Here is a 19,360-nt window from a genome sequence, read left to right as displayed (position 1 = left end):
ACTCAGATCCGACAGTATATTCTAACACAGAGGCAATCCCATAGTGATAGGGACGCTTCTAATTAGAATATACTACGAACTGTGTACATGACTGCACCCTGCTGCCTGGCAGCACCTGATCTCTTACAGGGGGCTGTGATCCGTACAATTAACCCCTCAGGTGCCGCACCTGAGAGGTTAATTGTGCATATCATAGCCCCCTATAAGAGATCAGTGGCTGCCAGGCAGCAGGGGGCAGACTACCCGGCCCCCCCCCTCCCTTCCTCTATTGTATTATTTTCATTGGTGGCACAGTGTGCGGCCCCCCTCCTTCTATTGTATTCTTTTCATTGGTGGCACAGTGTGCGGCCTCCCTCCCTCTATTGTATTAATATCATTGGTGGCACAGTGTGCGGCCTCCCATCTCCCCCTGATCATTGGTGGCAGCAGAGAGGGAGTCCCAGTTTAATCGCTGGGGCTCCGATCGGTAACCATGGCAACCAGGACGCTACTGCAGTCCTGGTTGCCATGGTTACTTAGCAATATTAGAAGCATCATACTTACTTGCTGCGCTGTCTGTGACCGGCCGGGAGCCCCTCCTACTGGTAAGTGACAGATCATTAAGCAATGCGCCGCACAGACCTGTCACTTACCAGTAGGAAGAGCTCCCGGCCGGTCACAGACAGCAGGTAAGTATGATGCTTCTAATATTGCTAAGTAACCAGGACTGCAGTGGTTGCCATGGTTACCGATCGGAGCCCCAGCGATTAAACTGGGACTCCAATCAGAACTCTCCGCTGCCACCAATGATCGGGTAGGGGGGAGAGGGGAGACCACACACTGTGCCACCAATGAAAATAATACAATAGAGGGAGGTAGGGGGGGCCGCACACTGTGCCACCAATGAAAAGAATACAATAGAGTGAGGGAGGGGGGCCGCACACTGTGCCACCAATGAAAAGAATACAATAGCGGGGGGGCCGGGGGGGGGGCGCACACTGTGCCACCAATGAAAATAATACAATAGAGGGAGGTAGGGGGGGCCGCACTGGCCACCAATGAAATTAAAACTGGGGAGGGAGGGGCGTCTGCCCCCTGCTGCCTGACAGCCCCTGATCTCTTACAGGGGGCTATGATACGCACAATTAACCCCTTCAGGTGCGGCACCTGAGGGGTTAATTGTGCTAATCACAGCCCCTTGTAAGAGATCGGGTGCTGCCAGGCAGCAGGGGGCAGTCATATACACAGTTCTTAGTATATTCTAACTTGAAGCGTCCCCATCACCATGGGAACGCCTCTGTGTTAGAATATGCTGTCGGATCTGAGTTTCACGATCTAACTCATATCCAACAGTATATTCTAACATAGAGGCGTTCCCATGGTGATGGGGACGCTCCAAGTTAAAATATACCATCGGATTGGAGAAAACTCCGATCCGATGGTATAATAGGGACTCCTGACTTTACACTGAAAGTCAATGGGGGACGGATCCGTTTGCAATTGCACCATATTGTGTCAACGTCAAACGGATCCGCCCCCATTGACTTGCATTGTAAGTCAGGACGGATTCGTTTTGGGTCCGCACGGCCAGGCGGACACCAAAACGATTTTTTCTTCGTGTCCGTGGATCCTCCAAAAATCAAGGAAGACCCCCGGAAGAAAAAACGGACACGGATCACGGACCCCGTTTTTGCGGACCGTAAACAAAAAACGGTTGTGTGCATGAGGCCTTACTTTACTGCAGTTATCTCATTCTAATCCTGTCTGTAATGATATCATCTTTGTGTATAGATGAAACAGAATCCACCATTAACAATAGGTGATTGTCAGAGCTTATCTGTTCTTCCCTTGTACAATGACCTCCTCACAAGTCACAGAGCATGCCTAGAAAACTCGCCAATAGAAGGCAATAGGGTCCCCTCCTGACCACTGTGTCTATGGCCCACGGGGCTGCCATAAAGAAAAAATGTTAAGGCTTTGTAAATACTGTTAAGAACAGCTCAGCCACCCCCATAATAATGTTCAGGAAGTAAAATAAAAAGAAATCTACAATCAGAAAATAAAAACAGATTAGAAAAAAAAGGAGACTACTGTTGCTATCTGGTTTTAACTGGCGAATACAACTTTTGGTGACACATTGATGTGTGTTGATGTCTCATGCGGGTGCCACCTTCCCCACTCTGTGACTGGGCCACTAAGTTCACTCCTCATGCGGTTTCCACCTCATCACTCTCTGACTGGGCCACTATGTTCACTCCTCATGTGCCCTCCCCAGTCTGTGATGGGACCACTAGCGTCCTTGTTTGGCCTTGTTCCCCACACAGGTTTCCAGACTGAGCGGCAGTGTATAGACTTTGTTACTCTATAAATCAGTTCTGTATTATGCAAAGAATATATTACACACACTCACAACCCTCTCTACCAAAAAAGATATGCTATGGGGTATGCGGAGGAACTCTAGTAATACTGCTAAGGACATGGCACTATATTCATATGACGGGTTTTAAGACATTGCATTACAAACCAGATTCCCAAAAAGTTGGGACACTAAACAAATTGTGAATAAAAACTGAATGCAATGATGTGGAGATGGCAAATGTCAATATTTTATTTGTAATAGAACGTTAGATGACAGATCAAACGTTTAATCCAAGTAAATGTATCATTTTAAAGGAAAAATACGTTGATTCAAATTTTCACGGTGTCAACAAATCCCAAAAAAGTTGGGACAAGTAGCAATAAGAGGCTGGAAAAAGTAAATTTGAGCATAACGAAGAGCTGGAAGACCAATTAACACAAACTAGGTCAATTGGCAAGATGATTGGGTATAAAAAGAGCTTCTCAGAGTGGCAGCGTCTCTCAGAAGCCAAGATGGGTAGAGGATCACCAATTCCCACAATGTTGCGCAGAAAGATGGTGGAGCAATATCAGAAAGGTGTTACCCAGCGAAAAATTGCAAAGACTTTGCATCTATCATCATCAACTGTGCATAACATCATCCGAAGATTCAGAGAATCTGGAACAATCTCTGTGCGTAAGGGTCAAGGCCGTAAAACCATACTGGATGCCCATGATCTCCGGGCCTTTAAACGACACTGCACCACAAACAGGAATGCTACTGTAAAGGAAATCACAGAATGGGCTCAGGAATACTTCCAGAAACCATTGTCAGTGAACACAATCCACCGTGCCATCCGCCGTTGCCAGCTGAAACTCTACAGTGCAAAGAAGAAGCCATTTCTAAGCAAGATCCACAAGCTCAGGCGTTTTCACTGGGCCAGGGATCATTTAAAATGGGGTGTGGCAAAATGGAAGACTGTTCTGTGGTCAGACGAGTCACGATTCGAAGTTCTTTTTGGAAATCTGGGACGCCATGTCATCCGGACCAAAGAGGACAAGGACAACCCAAGTTGTTATCAACGCTCAGTTCAGAAGCCTGCATCTCTGATGGTATGGGGTTGCATGAGTGCGTGTGGCATGGGCAGCTTGCATGTCTGGAAAGGCACCATCAATGCAGAAAAATATATTCAGGTTCTAGAACAACATATGCTCCCATCCAGACGTCATCTCTTTCAGGGAAGACCCTGCATTTTTCAACAAGATAATGCCAGACCACATTCTGCATCAATCACAACATCATGGCTGCGTAGGAGAAGGATCCGGGTACTGAAATGGCCAGTCTGCAGTCCAGATCTTTCACCTATAGAGAACATTTGGAGCATCATAAAGAGGAAGGTGCAACAAAGAAGGCCCAAGACGATTGAACAGTTAGAGGCCTGTATTAGACAAGAATGGGAGAGCATTTCTATTTCTAAACTTGAAAAACTGGTCTCCTCGGTCCCCAGACATCTGTTGAGTGTTGTAAGAAGAAGGGGAGATGCCACACAGTGGTGAAAATGGCCTTGTCCCAACTTTTTGGGGATTTGTTGACACCATGAAATTCTGATTCAACATATTTTTCCCTTAAAATGGTACATTTTTTTCAGTTTAAACTTTTGTTCCGTGATTTATGTTCTATTCTGAATAAAATATTAGAAGTTGGCACCTCCACATCATTGCATTCAGTTTTTATTCACGATTTGTATAGTGTCCCAACTTTTTTGGAATCCGGTTTGTATATTTATAGGACAGATAATATACTCTATATGACTGGCCAGCTATATTTCATTGGAACATATTACATGCTCCTAAATCACACAACAGATGATGTTCTCTACCAGAAAACCATCCATTATCACATAAACGTTTTTTTATTTTTTAAATCCTCTAGTTTCTACAGTTCAAAGGCTTATTGCCAGCACACCAAAAGCATTTTTGCTGCAAACAGAAAGTAATGACACTTTAAAAAAAAAAATATTTTATTATTCTATTAATTTGCATGTTAAACCCCCGTTGCATTATAGCAAAAGCGTTTTACGGCAACCAATAATGCCATTATTATACCGGTGTTAAACTCTTTGCATATTACTGCTAAATAATGTTCCATTATGGCAAAATTATTTTATGGTAATAACTCCATTTTTATACCTACGTTATTGAACACACAGTTCTAAGCCATTTTACTGCAAAAATTGCATTGTGATACCCATTTAGTGAACGCATTATTGCATCAGACCATGTAGTTAAGACATTTCACTACATAAATTGCACACATTGCATTATATCAGCATGTAGTGTTTTTGTAGAAGGATAGGGACATTTAATTGCTTCTCTGTTTTTAAATTACAGAAAACCGATTTGCAATTTTGCTTGTACCATATAATAACCTGTGTACCAAATCTGTGACTTTTCATAATAAAATGTCTGGAAAATGGAAGAGTCCAAAGCAAAAGGTCTAGGGCTCATTATCCAATAGTCAGACTTTGGATAGTAGCAGCACCAGTTATCCAGCTGGTATTAGTAGGCCAGAGTTCTCCCTGACACCACATTATTATTGAGTACAAAGAAGATGAGATTTTAGACTGGATGGCTAACTCCTCTCGGTCACAGCAGGATTATGTGGAGGTCAGCTCTTGGTTTGACACCATGCCTTAAAACTTTTCAGCGACATCCTCTCTGCCTTCACTGCCTCTCCTAATGAGGCTACTTTCATACTTGCGTTCGGAGTGGATCCGTCTGGTGTCTGCACAGACGGATCCGCTCCTATAATGCAGACGATGGGATCCGTTCAGAACAGATCCGGCTGCATTGTATTTCAGAAAAAATTCTATGTCTGAAAGTTAGTCAGACGGATCCGTCCAGACTTTACATTGAAAGTCAATGGGGGACGGATCCGTTTGAAATTGAGCCATATTTTGTCAACTTCAAACGGATCCGTCCCCATTGACTTACATTGTAAGTCTGGACGGATCCGTTTGGCTCCGCATGGCCAGGCGGACACCCGAACACTGCAAGCTGCGTTCAGGTGTCTGCCTGCTGAGCGGAGCAGAGGCCAAACGGTGCCAGACTGATGCATTCTGAGCGGATCCGCATCCACTCAGAATGCATTGGGGCCGTACGGATGCGTTCAGGGCCGCTTGTGAGAGCCTTCAAACGGAACTCACAAGTGGAACCCCGAACGCAAGTGTAAAAGTAGCCTAAGGCGCCGTCTTTTTCCCTAAGGAGAGACAACAAAATACCATGTACTCTTGAACATACTCAAGATAGTCTCCCTGTTGATTACTTTAGTGTTTGGACTGCCATGAGGAGGTGGTTCAGTCAGAGGTGGGTGGACCCTATGCATAACTTTGTTAGTGGTGGCAGCAACAGTGGCACTCAAAGCAAATACATATAAGGGATTCAGGGAGGGGGCAAGGAGCCCACAATAAAATATCACAGTCTGATTATAGTGGTGTGAAGGGTAAGGATGACAATGCTGATGATTGTGTGTTGAACAAGACTTAGGAGCTGGATCAGGGTGCTGAGGAGGGAAGTAACATCGTAGGTGCAAGGTGCTGGCCATTGCAATAAAGAGCAGAGGCAAGGTACTGCCATGGCTGCTTGTATTATGGCAAGATTGGGAACTGGTGATACTGGACGTGCAGGGTCAAAACATGCCATGGCTAAGCCAAGTTAGACTGCCACTAGATCTGTGCAGATTGTACAAGTATCTCCCGTCTTTCCCCAGTGCTGGAAGACAAAAGCATTGCCGTGAGAAAGATCTGCAAGAATAAATTAAGCTGATAGCATTCAAGCACAAACTTAGTCTCCAAAGCTCTATTAAAGCACATGATGCGGCGTCACCAGCTACTGTAGGAAAATAGAAGTGGCAGCCAGCCAGTGTCCTCTTCCGGTCTCCTTTGTAGCAGCCAGGCCACATCCATGTGAAGTACAGTGTCATTATCATCATTCTCATCAGTTACTGTTTTACACACTCAGACTAATCCTCCTCCCAATACTCCTCCGCTCCATCTTCAACCGTTGATAACAGTATATGTGGTCAGGAAACAACTCTACAGCAATCTGCTGGTGTGCAAGCTTAACTCCCTCCTTGCCTAGTTGCTGGAGGTGCAGTCACTGCCTTACCACTTAGTGGACTCTTACTGCCTTTAGGGAGCTAATAGCATGCTTGAGCCTTGATAGAAGATGGCCAGTATTATTTTTTTTAAAGGGACAGGTCACCAAAAATGCAATGCAATCTGACTGCACTATCTTGTAGAGCAGGAGAAGCTGAGCAGATGTATATTTTGTGGGGGAAAATTAAGTAAAGCATGTGTAATTAGTATCTATGCTCTTTTCTACCTCATGTGAACAGCTATTGGTACAGGAGGGAGGGGTTATCAATGATTGATATCACTGTGTGTATAAGTGTGCATAAGAGAGAGCTGTCAGTCATTGATAAAACCTCCCTCCTGTATCGATAGCTCTTCACAGGGCTGCAGATTCAAATGTAAAAATAACAAGTTTTACTGAATCTTTTCCCACAAAAATATATATCTGTGTCGAAAGCACCTTCGTCACTGGGAGTTGGAAAGGCCTACTTGCCAACCTCTTGCCCTGTGACTATTTCCCCTGGGACACTATTTGGGCATATTGGTTTTAAAAGGCTCCGTTTCTGCCCCGTGGATTTTTACTGAAACTGGGGCATGTGACCATGTTCACGGTGCGGCAAGAATAAGACTTCCAGAAGATTCCTGAGCCCCTGAACCAATCTGGATGATTTTTGAATAGGTTGTTCACCCAGATCGAGGCTATCAAGGGATGTAACTTTTATGGGGATATGTGGTGTTTTGGGGTATGTGTATTTTATGCCTGTGAGTAATTAAGTCCATTGTGTTTGTTAAATGTATCACAGGCAGAGGCCATTGTGTTGTTAATTGCGTCCCAGACAATGCCATTGTGTTTGTTGAATGTATAGTTTTTGTGTTTAAACGGTAAAACTGTAAATGATTGGCTGCTATGTTATGTCCTCAGTTCCCAACCAGGTCCACAGGGGTGGTACCCTTGTTGGAAAATGTGTATAAAAGTCAATGCGTGTGTGGTCAATAAAGAGTTCCTGTTTTGGCCTTCAACATAGAGCCTCGTCTCATGTGTGTGGGGATTGCTATACGCTGTATACTCCCCTGGCTATAACCCCTAACTCTTGAAAGAGCTGTTAAATTTAATAGGTAATTCCTTGCTTCTTTAAACATACCCACACCATCGGAGTATCGCTTTGCTGTGTTTCCATTGAAGGTCAGTGCGCTAGAGGTTTTCCTTATGCTGGAATGCAGTGAGCGTATTCCTGTGAGTGCTATGTGTCGGCCCTACTGATGGATGGTGGCAGTGTTGAGTGGTTGTGTTTGGGGGCTCCTTCACTCCTTGGTAATCCTAGTGTATTTATGGGAGTGCAAGCAGGAGTTCCCCTTACAGTCACAAGCATACAGGTGAAATTAATGCCAGTGTGCCCCTCGTGGCGTGTGTGTGATCATGACAGGCAAGCCATCTTTTCCTCATCTAAACAAAGCACACACACTCAGCTATCCATATGATGTAACACGAAGCATGACTCGTCAGACTAGACCGGTTACTTTAATTGTTTCATGGTCTACTTCTGACAGTTGTACTGTAGATGTTTTTTGCAGTGAATAGATGTCTGCATGGGGAATCTGATCAGTTTTACTGGACTGCACGGAGTGGTCTTTCACTTTTCTGTCATAGGTAGGTAGCATTAACTTGTTCAGCAATTAGTTGTGCAGAAGTTTATTTACATCAAACCCAAAAGGCTAGCCGTTGTCTCAATGTGCATCCCCATGCCTTGGGCCACCCATCACCGCTATTTCACTGGTGGTTCTTGCTTAGACGACTTGGTAGGTACTAATCATTGCATCTCCTAAGATCTGCTGACCCACATCACAATTTGGTCCTTGTCATAGTTGCTATGATCCTTACGTTTGCCGATTTTATTTTTTGTATTATTATTTTTATCTGCTTCCAACAACATTGCTTTAAAGGGAATTTATCACCTTCGGCAAGCCATAATAAGTGCAGTAATTCCCCCGTTGTGAGTCCGCAAACCAACCATAGAATGCATTGAGAGGACTTCTGGGTATGCACACGTAATGGAAAGGATTTCAGGAGAAGTCCTCTATCTGCATTCCACGTCCAGTTTGTGAGCGTATTGCAGGGGAATAAGAGTTAGTATCAGCATAGAAATTATTGATCTTTTATACATGTATTGTTGTACAGAATTGGGCTTGCCGGAGGTGACAGTCCTCCCCTTTTTGAATTGACTGATCATTTGCCTGATATATTACACCCTTAGAGGTAATTAATATTGTTCACTTCACCTGTCGATGGGTTTAATGTTATGGCTAATGGAGATATATACCATATATTTATTATTTCTTTTACTTGTGTGGTATAATTTTTCCCCACTCACCTTCTGCCTGAAGCACAATTAAAGGGATTCTGTCACCTGGATTTTGCCTATATAGCTGCGGACATGCGCTGCTAGATCGCTGCTAGCACATCCGCAATATACATTCCCCATAGCTCTCAGTGCTTTTATTGTGTCCCAAAAAATTTGTATATAATATATATATATATGTGTGTGTGTGTGTATATGTAAATGAGGCAAGTAAGGTGCCCAAGGGGCTGTTACTAACGTTTCTAGTGCCCAGCCACGCCCACTGTGAAGGAGCCCAGCACCGCCCGCATCCTCCATATCTCCTCCTGGCTCCCCGACGTCACAACATTAGAGTGCCGTAATCTCGCAGTTAGCGCGTGCGGAGTTCATAGGAACACTATGCCAGCACTGACATGCGGCATACTCGCGATTGCGCAAGATTATGGCGCTTAAACTTTGTGACGTTGGGAAGCCAGGAGGATTCAGAGGATGCAGGCGGTGCTGGGCTCCTTCACGGTGGGCGTGGCTGGGCACCAGAAACATTAGTAACAGCCCTTTGGGCACCTTACTTGCCTCATTTACATATATATATATATATATATATATATTCGTTTCTTTGACACGATAAAAGCACTGAGTGCTATGGGGAATGTATATTGGCGATCTAGCAGCGCATGTCGGCAGCTCTATAGGCAAAATCCAGGTGACAGAATCCCTTTAAATGAAGAAAAAATAGTACTTTGTGATACTTTTATGGTAGAGATTTTTATATCACATGTAACATAGCTTTAAACAGTGTACTAATGCACAATTTGTTGCAATGATAGAGCCCACTACCTTGGATACGAGGACTAAAATGGGGGGAATATGTTGGATCACCAAGTGCTCCAGATCCCACTGTCTGCTTCAGTCAGCCTCATGGAGAAAAATTTGGATGCTTACAGGCATTACCTACTAGAGCGATATGTGGATTATCAAGAAAATTCTGCTTAATGATGAGTTACAGTAAGGAACAAGGTAATTCTCATGTCTTGTTTTGTTCTTGATAAAGTAAGCAGTTTACATTTCTGGTGTCGGTTCTGGGTTTGTTTGCTGTGGAGGGAAGGAGACTAGTATCCATGCTGGGGCCTCTTTTTCTATTTTATATGTTTGTCAGCTTATTAGGCCATCGTGCCATGTCAGAGTCCTATCAGTATGTATACGATTGAGATTATATATTTGGAGATGTAATATGTACACGCATTATGCTCCTCCCTTTTTATGTATTTGTATATTGTTCTTCTTTTGAAAAAAATTAATAAAGAAATTTATAAACCAAAAAAGAAAAACGCCTAGGCGGTGTGTGGCAGCGACGGCCGTTTCACACAGTATGTGCTTCTTCCAGCTACCTGAATGATGTGCACAGGTGTGTCAGCCCATTTAAAGAGGAGCGTGAGAATTAACCCTATATGGGGTAACTGGATCTCAATCGCAATTAAAGGCAACACCTGTGTACGTATACAACTGAAACAAAATCAAAAGCAATAAGTACAATTCAAATGAATACATTAAGGTCATTCCAATCGTTCAGACTTAGGGGTCCCATGGCATCTGTGCGGATTATCCACCTTGCTTCTTTCTGTAACAGGAGGCGATGTCTGTCGCCTCCTTTTTTCAAATGTGGGACCACCCTAAAATAGTACCAACAAAACTGCCACCTTATCCTGTAGTTTCCAAAATGTGGTCATCAAATGTGACACGGCAGTTTTTAAATTATTCCCGTGAAATCTGCCTTCCAAGAACCATAATCTGCCTTCCACGAAAAAATAAAAATGGTGCCAAAACAGCTATTTTTTGTTACCTTGCCTTGCATAAAAAGTGTAATATAGAGCAACCAAAAATCACATGTACCCTAAAATAGTACCAACAAAATTGCCACCTTATCCCGTAATTTCCAAAATTAGGTCTTTTTTTTGAGTTTCTACTCTAGGGGTGCATCTTTAAATGTAACACGGCAGTTTAAAATTATTCCAGTGAAATCTGCCTTCCAAGAACCATATAGCGTTCTTTTCCTTCTGCGCCCTGCCATGTGCCTGTACAGCAGTTTACGACCACATATTGGGTGTTTCTGTAAACGACAGAATCAGGGTAATATTGAGTTTTGTTTGGCTGTTAAACCTTGCTTTGTTAGCAGAAAAAAATGGATTAAAATGGAAAATCTGCCAAAAAAGTGAAATTCGGAAATTTCATCACCATTTTCTATTAATTCTTGTGGAACATCTAAAGGGTTAACAATGTTTGTAAAAATCTGTTTTGAATACCTTAAGGGGTGTAGTTTCTAAAATGGGGTTATTTCTGGGTGGTTTCTATTTTGTAAGCCTCACAGAGTGACTTCAGACCACAACTGGTCCTTCAAAAAGTGGGTTTTGGAAATTTTCACAAAAATTTCAAGATTTGCTTCTAAACTTGTAAGCCTTCTAACGTCCCCAAAAAATAAAATGGCATTCACAAAATGATCCAAACATTAAGTAGACATATGGGGAATGTAAAGTAATAACAATTTTTGGAGTTATTACTATTTATTATAAAAATATCAACTCAGGAGAAATTAGTACAAGAATATCCCTTAGGATGAATTTTATTATTGTTTAAATTACATAAAAAACATACATACATAAAACATTTAATTGCAGAAATTTATACAGAGTGCTACACATTGTAGTCAATATCAACATCACTTGTATTTACTGGTAATATATTATATATATGGTTGTGCTGTTGGACGACTGCAATAGGATGCTCAGGTCAGCATATAATATCAGTTAGCTGATTCCGGCGATTATCTGCAGTCCTCTCAGATCACAGCACAATCAATATAGTGTGGGAGAAATGACGATTGTGGTGTGGCATTTTAAATGATGTCATTCGCTATTATAGTATATTCATGGAAGCCTATCACATTTTCTATTTGTATATCTCATTTCTTACCCTGTTGTTCAGCGTGGTGAGGATATGGGCTAGTCGGTGTAGCGTGCGCTCCTCGACGCGCGTTTCGCCTATTGCTTCATCAGGAGGGGCTCAGCCCCTCCTGATGAAGCAATAGGCGAAACGCGCGTCGAGGAGCGCACGCTACACCGACTAGCCCATATCCTCACCACGCTGAACAACAGGGTAAGAAATGAGATATACAAATAGAAAATGTGATAGGCTTCCATGAATATACTATAATAGCGAATGACATCATTTAAAATGCCACACCACAATCGTCATTTCTCCCACACTATATTGATTGTGCTGTGATCTGAGAGGACTGCAGATAATCGCCGGAATCAGCTAACTGATATTATATGCTGACCTGAGCATCCTATTGCAGTCGTCCAACAGCACAACCATATATATAATATATTACCAGTAAATACAAGTGATGTTGATATTGACTACAATGTGTAGCACTCTGTATAAATTTCTGCAATTAAATGTTTTATGTATGTATGTTTTTTATGTAATTTAAACAATAATAAAATTCATCCTAAGGGATATTCTTGTACTAATTTCTCCTGAGTTGATATTCATATAGGTGGTACATTCCTATCAAACATAGGCTGTCTTAATCCAGTTGAACTCTATTTATTATAAAAGTAGAGAAATTGAAATGTGGAAATTTGCAACTTTTTCCAAATTTTTGGTAAATTTAGTATTTTTTATAAATAAAAATGATTCTTTTTTTTGGCTCAATTTTACCACTATTATGAAGTACAATATGTGACGAGAAAACTGTCTCAGAATGGCCTGGATAAGTAAAAGTGTTTTAAAGTTATTACCACATAAAGTGACACGTCGGATTAAAAAAAAAATGGCCTGGTCCTTAAGATGAAAAATGGAAAAGTCCTTAAGGGGTTAAAATAAATCCAACTACACACTTGATGAGTTTTAAACTACTTTCACATCAGCTTTTTTGCCAGATCCACCACGCTTCTGTTAGGATAATACATCCGGCTGCATCCGTTATGAACTGATCCGGTTATATTATCTCTCAAATAGCCATGACAGATCCAAGAAAACGGATCTGGCACCATTGAGTTACATTCTGTTTCATGCTAAATCCATCTTGCTTCACATCCCATGAAGTACTCAAAAACGCTGCTTGCAGCGTTTTTCTTTCAGGCATGGGAACGCAACCAAATGGAACAGAATGCATTTTGTGCGTTCCATTTAATTGAGTTTTGTCCCCATTGACAGTGAATTGGGACTAAACTGAAGCATTTCCTATGACAGATCTCAATACCGTAAAGGAAAAATGCTGATGTGAAAGTAGTCCTACTCAGTACATAAAGCCAGACCGTGACTGTAACGAAATCCGAGGTAAATAGACAGATGGATAGATAGATAGATATCATATTCTCCTAGGCTTCCATTATCAATAGCTGATTGTATGTCAATGTCTTTGCTCTATTAAGGACTTAGGCAGATTGTGCCTGTGTGTGCCAACCTGTCTGCAAAAGGTGAGACACTCCACATTCTCAGAGGAAACTTCATTTAGCGCTGGCCTGTGACTTATAAGCCATATGGGCATACTAATGAAGACCTGGAAGGGGCACTTAAAATGCAGAACAAACTCCAGACATGGTGACTGCTGACCCAGCAGGTGGTCTAAGCCATTCAGTAGGTGGATTAAATAATAATCAGAAGCCATGACTCCAACCTCATAACACTCACATCCTCAGAACCCTGGTAATTGTGTTCAGCCCGACATGGGCTTTGGGGAGAATCCAGAGACCCCGTACTGGACATGAGGCATTTCTCTGTATTCAGGATCTGGCCTCCTGGAAATCACACCAACAAGCAGGGAAGAGAATACAAGATGGTAAACACCAAGACACCTCAGAATAATGAGCCCCAAACAATGCTACAATGGAGGCAAATATGAGGATAAAAAGACTTGGAGATTAAAAAAGATAATGAGCATACCCTGAATGGTGTGTCGATCTCTCAGCCACCTCCTGACTCAACGCCATTTCGCCAGTAAACTGGCTTCTTCCGGGGATAGGCGTTGGGTCAGGAGGTGGCTGAGAGATCGACACACCATTCAGGGTATGCTCATTATCTTTTTTAATCTCCAAGTCTTTTTATCCTCATATTTGCCTCCATTGTAGCATTGTTTGGGGCTCATTATTCTGAGGTGTCTTGGTGTTTACCATCTTGTATTCTTTTCCCTGCTTGTTGGTGTGCTGACCTCTTCCCCCCCCCCCCCCCCCCCTTGGGTCCTGTTCCTCATATTTGTGTTCCACCTTTGTACTGCCTTTTACCATCATGTATGTAATTGTTATGTGTTATCAATAAAGCTTATAGATTTTCACTTTGTGAAGATTATGGTTCATTTTTTTGGCGACTATCAAGATATGTGTTGCTCCTGGAAGGCACTTACTTTTAGGGCTCATGCACATGACCTTATTTTATTTCAGTGTCCGTTCCGTTTTTCTTGGACGTATGCGGAACCATTCATTTCTGCAAATGTATGTATGCGCATGAATCCGCAAAAAAAAAACGGAAGCTACTCCATCCGCGTTTCCATATGTCTATATTTCCGTTACGCAAAAAAATAGAACATGTCCTATTATTGTCCACATTACGGACAAGGATAGTACTGTTCTATTAGGGGCCAGCTTTTCCATTCCGCAAAATATGGAATACATACGGACATCATGGGTATTTTTTGTGGATCCATTTTTTGCGGATTGCAAAATACATAGGTCATGTGCATGATCCCTTAGGGACCATTATGGTGCTATTTGTGAACAAGTTTAACACAGGATGAAACACAACAGAGAATTATTACTTTGTATTTCATATATTTTATCCCATTTTTCACTCATGCTCTCACAAGCAAAGATGATCAAACATGACAAATATTTATTTTTTCTTTAGGTGTTCGAAGTATGCACAGCACCGATATTCAGTGGTCTGCAATACTAAGCTGGGGGTATCCTGATAATATTCTGAGACTGAAAAGCAAACAGAGTGAGCCTCCTGTAAATTACATTCATTGTTCAGAATTGCATCAGGTAAAAAAAAAATTAAGTCTTTGCTCTTTAATTTCATTTTTCACTATTCAATAATTATACATAATAATAATTTATACAAAAATTGGATAACTTTAAAGAGGACAGGATAAGGTAGTGATCCAGCGCTGTCTCTCATGTCAGTATGGGAGGTATAAGCGGCCAAAATACTAATTAAAATTTAAATTGTCAAAATAAAATTCTAATATCTATTTGCTATTTCATTTTCAACATGTGTGCAGAATTAATGCCAAAAATAGATTGGGTAATTTATCAAACTGGTGTAAAGTAGAACTGACTTAGTTGCCCATAACAACCAGATTCCAACTTTTCATTTTCCAATGGAGGTATGTGGGAGCTTGGCTGTAAGTTGTATCTTGGCACCTCTCAGACCGTGTTCACACTCCGTAGGTAGTCTAGTGGTAGGAACCCATGCCACGCTGAGATATCTTGACAGGGGTGCAAAAGGGCTCCGATGTGTTCCTGACGGGTAACTTCTACAGCACTCTGACCCTTAATAGTGACCTTCACAGAGCTTCCCACAGTATCCTCCCACCTTAACTGATCTCCACAGCACCCATCCTCTTAACCTTCACCTCTACAGCACTCAGCCCCATTAACACTGACCTCTGCAGTAGCCTGCACCCTTTACTGTGACCCTCCACAAGGATTTACCCCTTAACAGTGTCCTCCAAAGAACCTGTCCCCTTAACATTCAGCTCCACAGCAACCTGCCTCCTTTACAGAGACCCCCCCCCCACAGCAGCCCCCTACAGTGACCTTAACAGCAGCCCGCCCCCTTAACATTGACCTGCACAAGGCCCTTCCCCAGTGACCACCACCTACTGCACCATGCCCCCTTAATATAAGAATACGTAGGTCGGCAGAGTATCTCAGGATTCCTGATAAAACCCAGGGGGCGCCACAGGGAGAAGTCTGTGTTTGTATAACTTAGTTTGATATGATATCCAATATTCAATAAATAATCTCCAATATTCAATAAATAATAAATGATATCTCTATTAGGTAGTAACTGAGTATCAAACTTAATGCATCGGGGAGGATGGTATAGGATAAAGCTCGAGACACCTATGCCTTCACCTCCCCCGCCGAGATTGCCTTGCAAGATGCACCAACTGCTTCCTGGTCCCCATAGAGATGACACTGGGGCTCCAAGATGAAGTGGAAGTCTTTATTAATTCAGCTCGATGCATTTCAGGATAATTCCCTTTTTCAAGATATGTATAACAGACCTGGTCATACCTTTATATGTGTGTAACAGGCCTGGTTTTACCTTTTGCATATGTGTATTAAAGGTAGGAGCAGACATGTTAGGCATATATAAAGATATGACTAGGCATATTGCACATACAGTTGCAAGAAAAAGTATGTGACCCCTTTGGAATTACGGGTATATGGATTTCTGCACAAATTGGTCATAAAATGTGATATGATCTTCATCTAAGTCACAACAATAGACAATCACAGTCTGCTTAAACTAATAACACACAAAGAATTAAATGTTACCATGTTTTTATTGAACACACCATGTAAACATTCACTGTGCAGGTGGAAAAAGTATGTGAACCCTTGGATTTAATAACTGGTTGAACCTCCTTTGGCAGCAATAACTTCAACCAAACGTTTCCTGTAATTGCAGATCAGACGTGCGCAATGGTCAGGAGTAATTCTTGACCATTCCTCTTTACAGAACTGTTTCAGTTCAGCAATATTCTTGGGCTGTCTGGTGTGAATCGCTTTCCTGAGGTCATGCCACAGCATCTCAATCGGGTTGAGGTCAGGACTCTGACTGGGCCACTCCAGAAGGCTTATTTTCTGTTGTTGATTTACTTCTATGCTTTGGGTCGTTGTCCTGTTGCAACACCCATCTTCTGTTGAGCTTCAGCTGGTGACAGATGGCCTTACGTTCTCCTGCAAAATGTCTTGATACACTTGGGAATTCATTTTTCCTTCGATGATCGCAATCCGTCCAGGCCCTGACGCTGCAAAGCAGCCCCAAACCATAATTCCCCCACCACCATACTTCACAGTTGGGATGAGGTTTTGATGTTGTGCCTCTTTTTCTCCACACATATTGTTGTGTGTTTCTTCCAAACAACACAACTTTGGTTTCATCTGTCCACAAAATATTTTGCTAGTACTGCTGTGGAACATCCAGGTGCTCTTGTGCAAACTGTAAACGTGCAGCAATGTTGTTTTTTTCTTTTTTTTGGACAGCAGTGGCTTCCTCTGTAGTATCCTCCCATGAAATCCATTCTTGTTTAGTGTTTTACATATCGTAGATTCGCTAACAGGGATGTTAGCATATCCCGGAGACTTTTGTAAGTCTTTAGCTGACACTGTAGGATTCTTCTTCACCTCATTGAGCAGTCTGCGCTGTGCTCTTGCAGTCATCTTTACAGGACGGCCACTCCTAGGGAGAGTAGCAGCAGTTCTGAACTTTCTCCGTTTATAGACAATTTGTCTTACCGTGGACTGATGAACAGCAAGGCTTTTGGAGATACTTTTATAACCCTTTCCAGCTTTATGCAAGTCAACAGTTATTAATCGTTGGTCTTCTGAGAGCTCTTTTGTGCGAGGCATCATTCACATCAGGCAATGCTTCTTGTGAAACGCAAACCCAGAACTGGTGTGTTTTTATAGGGCAGGGCAGCTGTAACCAACACCTCCAATCTCATTTCATTGATTGGACTATAGTTGGCTTACACCTCACTCCAATTAGCTCTTGGAGATGTCATTAGTCTAGGGATTCACATACTTTTTCCACCTGCACTGTGAATGTTTACATAGTGTGTTCAATAAAAACATGGTAATATTTCATTCTTTGTGTGTTATTAGTTTAAGCAGACTGTGATTGTCTATTGTTGTGATTTAGATGAAGATCAGATCACATTTTATGACCAATTTGTGCAGAAATCCATATCATTCCAAAAGGTTTGCATACTTTTTCTTGCAACTGTATAGTGACATGTACAGCAGAAATACTCACAGGCTTTTCCTACTACCCTGCCACACAGCTCACAGGACATACACCCATCCCCCACTCTCAACACACACGACTCCCATCCCCCACTCAAAACACACAGGGCTTTCACCCTCCAGTTAGTTCATGCATCTTTCGCTACTTTCCATGAAGGGCATTTTCCATAAGACAGGTTACACTGCCTTGGAACTAGCAATAATAGAAATAAGAGCAACTAAACTGATAAGCGGGCATGGAGGGTCTTAGTTTTGAGAAACTGTTAAAATAATTACATTTATTTATTCTTGAGAAGAGGCATCTAAGAAGGTACCTGTCAGGAATCATCCTGCTATGTCTGTTTAGTTTAGATTGTCTTGCCCTCAAGTTCTCCCTCAGTTAAGATGGTGGATTGTGTCTCAGCTTGGTGCCATCTTACTTCCTGTTTCGCATTTAAACCTCTCAAGCCTGTTACTAATTGCTTGAGTATTGTGTTTTAGCTTCTGCTTGTGCAGTCCTCTTGCTTGGAACTAGCTCTCTGGTTTGTTCCTCTTCCTTGCGGTTTACCCTACTACTCTGTGACACCCTGCTACCTCTTGTTGCCGACCCGGATTGCTTGACTACGTTCCTGTGCCGCCTGCCCTGACCCATTGGTCTTCTAGCCTCGGCTCTACTGCATCCTTCAGTCCTGCACCATTGCTACCGGTAACGGCTCCACCTGCCTGGCTCTGCTGCATCCTTCGGTCCTGCACCGTTGCTACCGGTTACAGCTCCGCCTGGCTGGCTCTACTGCATCCTTCGGTCCTGCACCATTGCTACCGGTAACGGCTTAGTCTGTCTGGCTCTGCCGCATCCTTCTGTTCTGCACCGTTGCTACCGGTTAAGGCTCTGCCTGCTTGGCTCTGCTTCATCCTTCAGTCCTGCAAACTCTTATTCAAGACTCCGGTGCTTCCTGTGTACAGGCCTTGTCCCTGCCATTGGGTTCCAGCAGTATTTCACTAGTATCGTGACAGGACCTAATTAACCTATATATAAAATATAAATCTGTTCAACATAAAATCCCTTTGAAAGAATGAAGGGACACAGCCTCCTTTTGGAGTAGGAAAAAGTTCAGGCTATGAAACTGTGGAATAGTCTACCTCAGGTGGTGTTCACAGCAGGAACTGTTGGTGGTTTTATAAAGAGATTACATGATTTCTTAGAGAAAACTAAGATAAATGTTTAAGTAAATTTGTAGAATTTTGGTTTTACACTCCTCTACATTCCCTTGGATTAACTTGATAGACATATGTCTTTTTTCAGTTATACTATGTAACTAACCATGTAATAGACATGTCAGAAGTGGTGAAATGTGCTCTTTTAAGAGGTTTTTTCTGATTCTGATATTTATTACCTTTCCTCAGCATCAGTATGAGATTGGCCAGGGTAAGTTCTGCCATTGAAATCGTAAAAAAAAAAAATCAAACTCTGCAGCAGGAAAAGCTATTATTGCGTTAATTAGTCCTCATAAGTATGTTGTTCAAACTCTCTCCTTTCTAGAGTGCACAGCTTAGAGGC

At 42.3% G+C, this 19,360-nt stretch overlaps 1 protein-coding gene across 1 annotated transcript in view; it reads left to right on the top strand.

Moving 5' to 3' along the window:
* Positions 1-19,360, top strand: part of LYST (lysosomal trafficking regulator) — a 556,878-nt gene that overhangs the window by 499,104 nt on the left and 38,414 nt on the right. Inside the window, 2 exon segments of the mRNA XM_044290763.1 lie at positions 9,613-9,802; positions 14,690-14,826. Of these exon segments, the coding sequence (XP_044146698.1) occupies positions 9,613-9,802; positions 14,690-14,826 (327 nt within the window).

This window comes from Bufo gargarizans, chromosome 4, assembly GCF_014858855.1.
Source record: "Bufo gargarizans isolate SCDJY-AF-19 chromosome 4, ASM1485885v1, whole genome shotgun sequence".
Lineage (NCBI taxonomy): Eukaryota > Metazoa > Chordata > Amphibia > Anura > Bufonidae > Bufo > Bufo gargarizans.
Note: the sequence above shows the minus strand (reverse complement) of the source record. Positions and strands in the feature narration are given on the sequence as shown.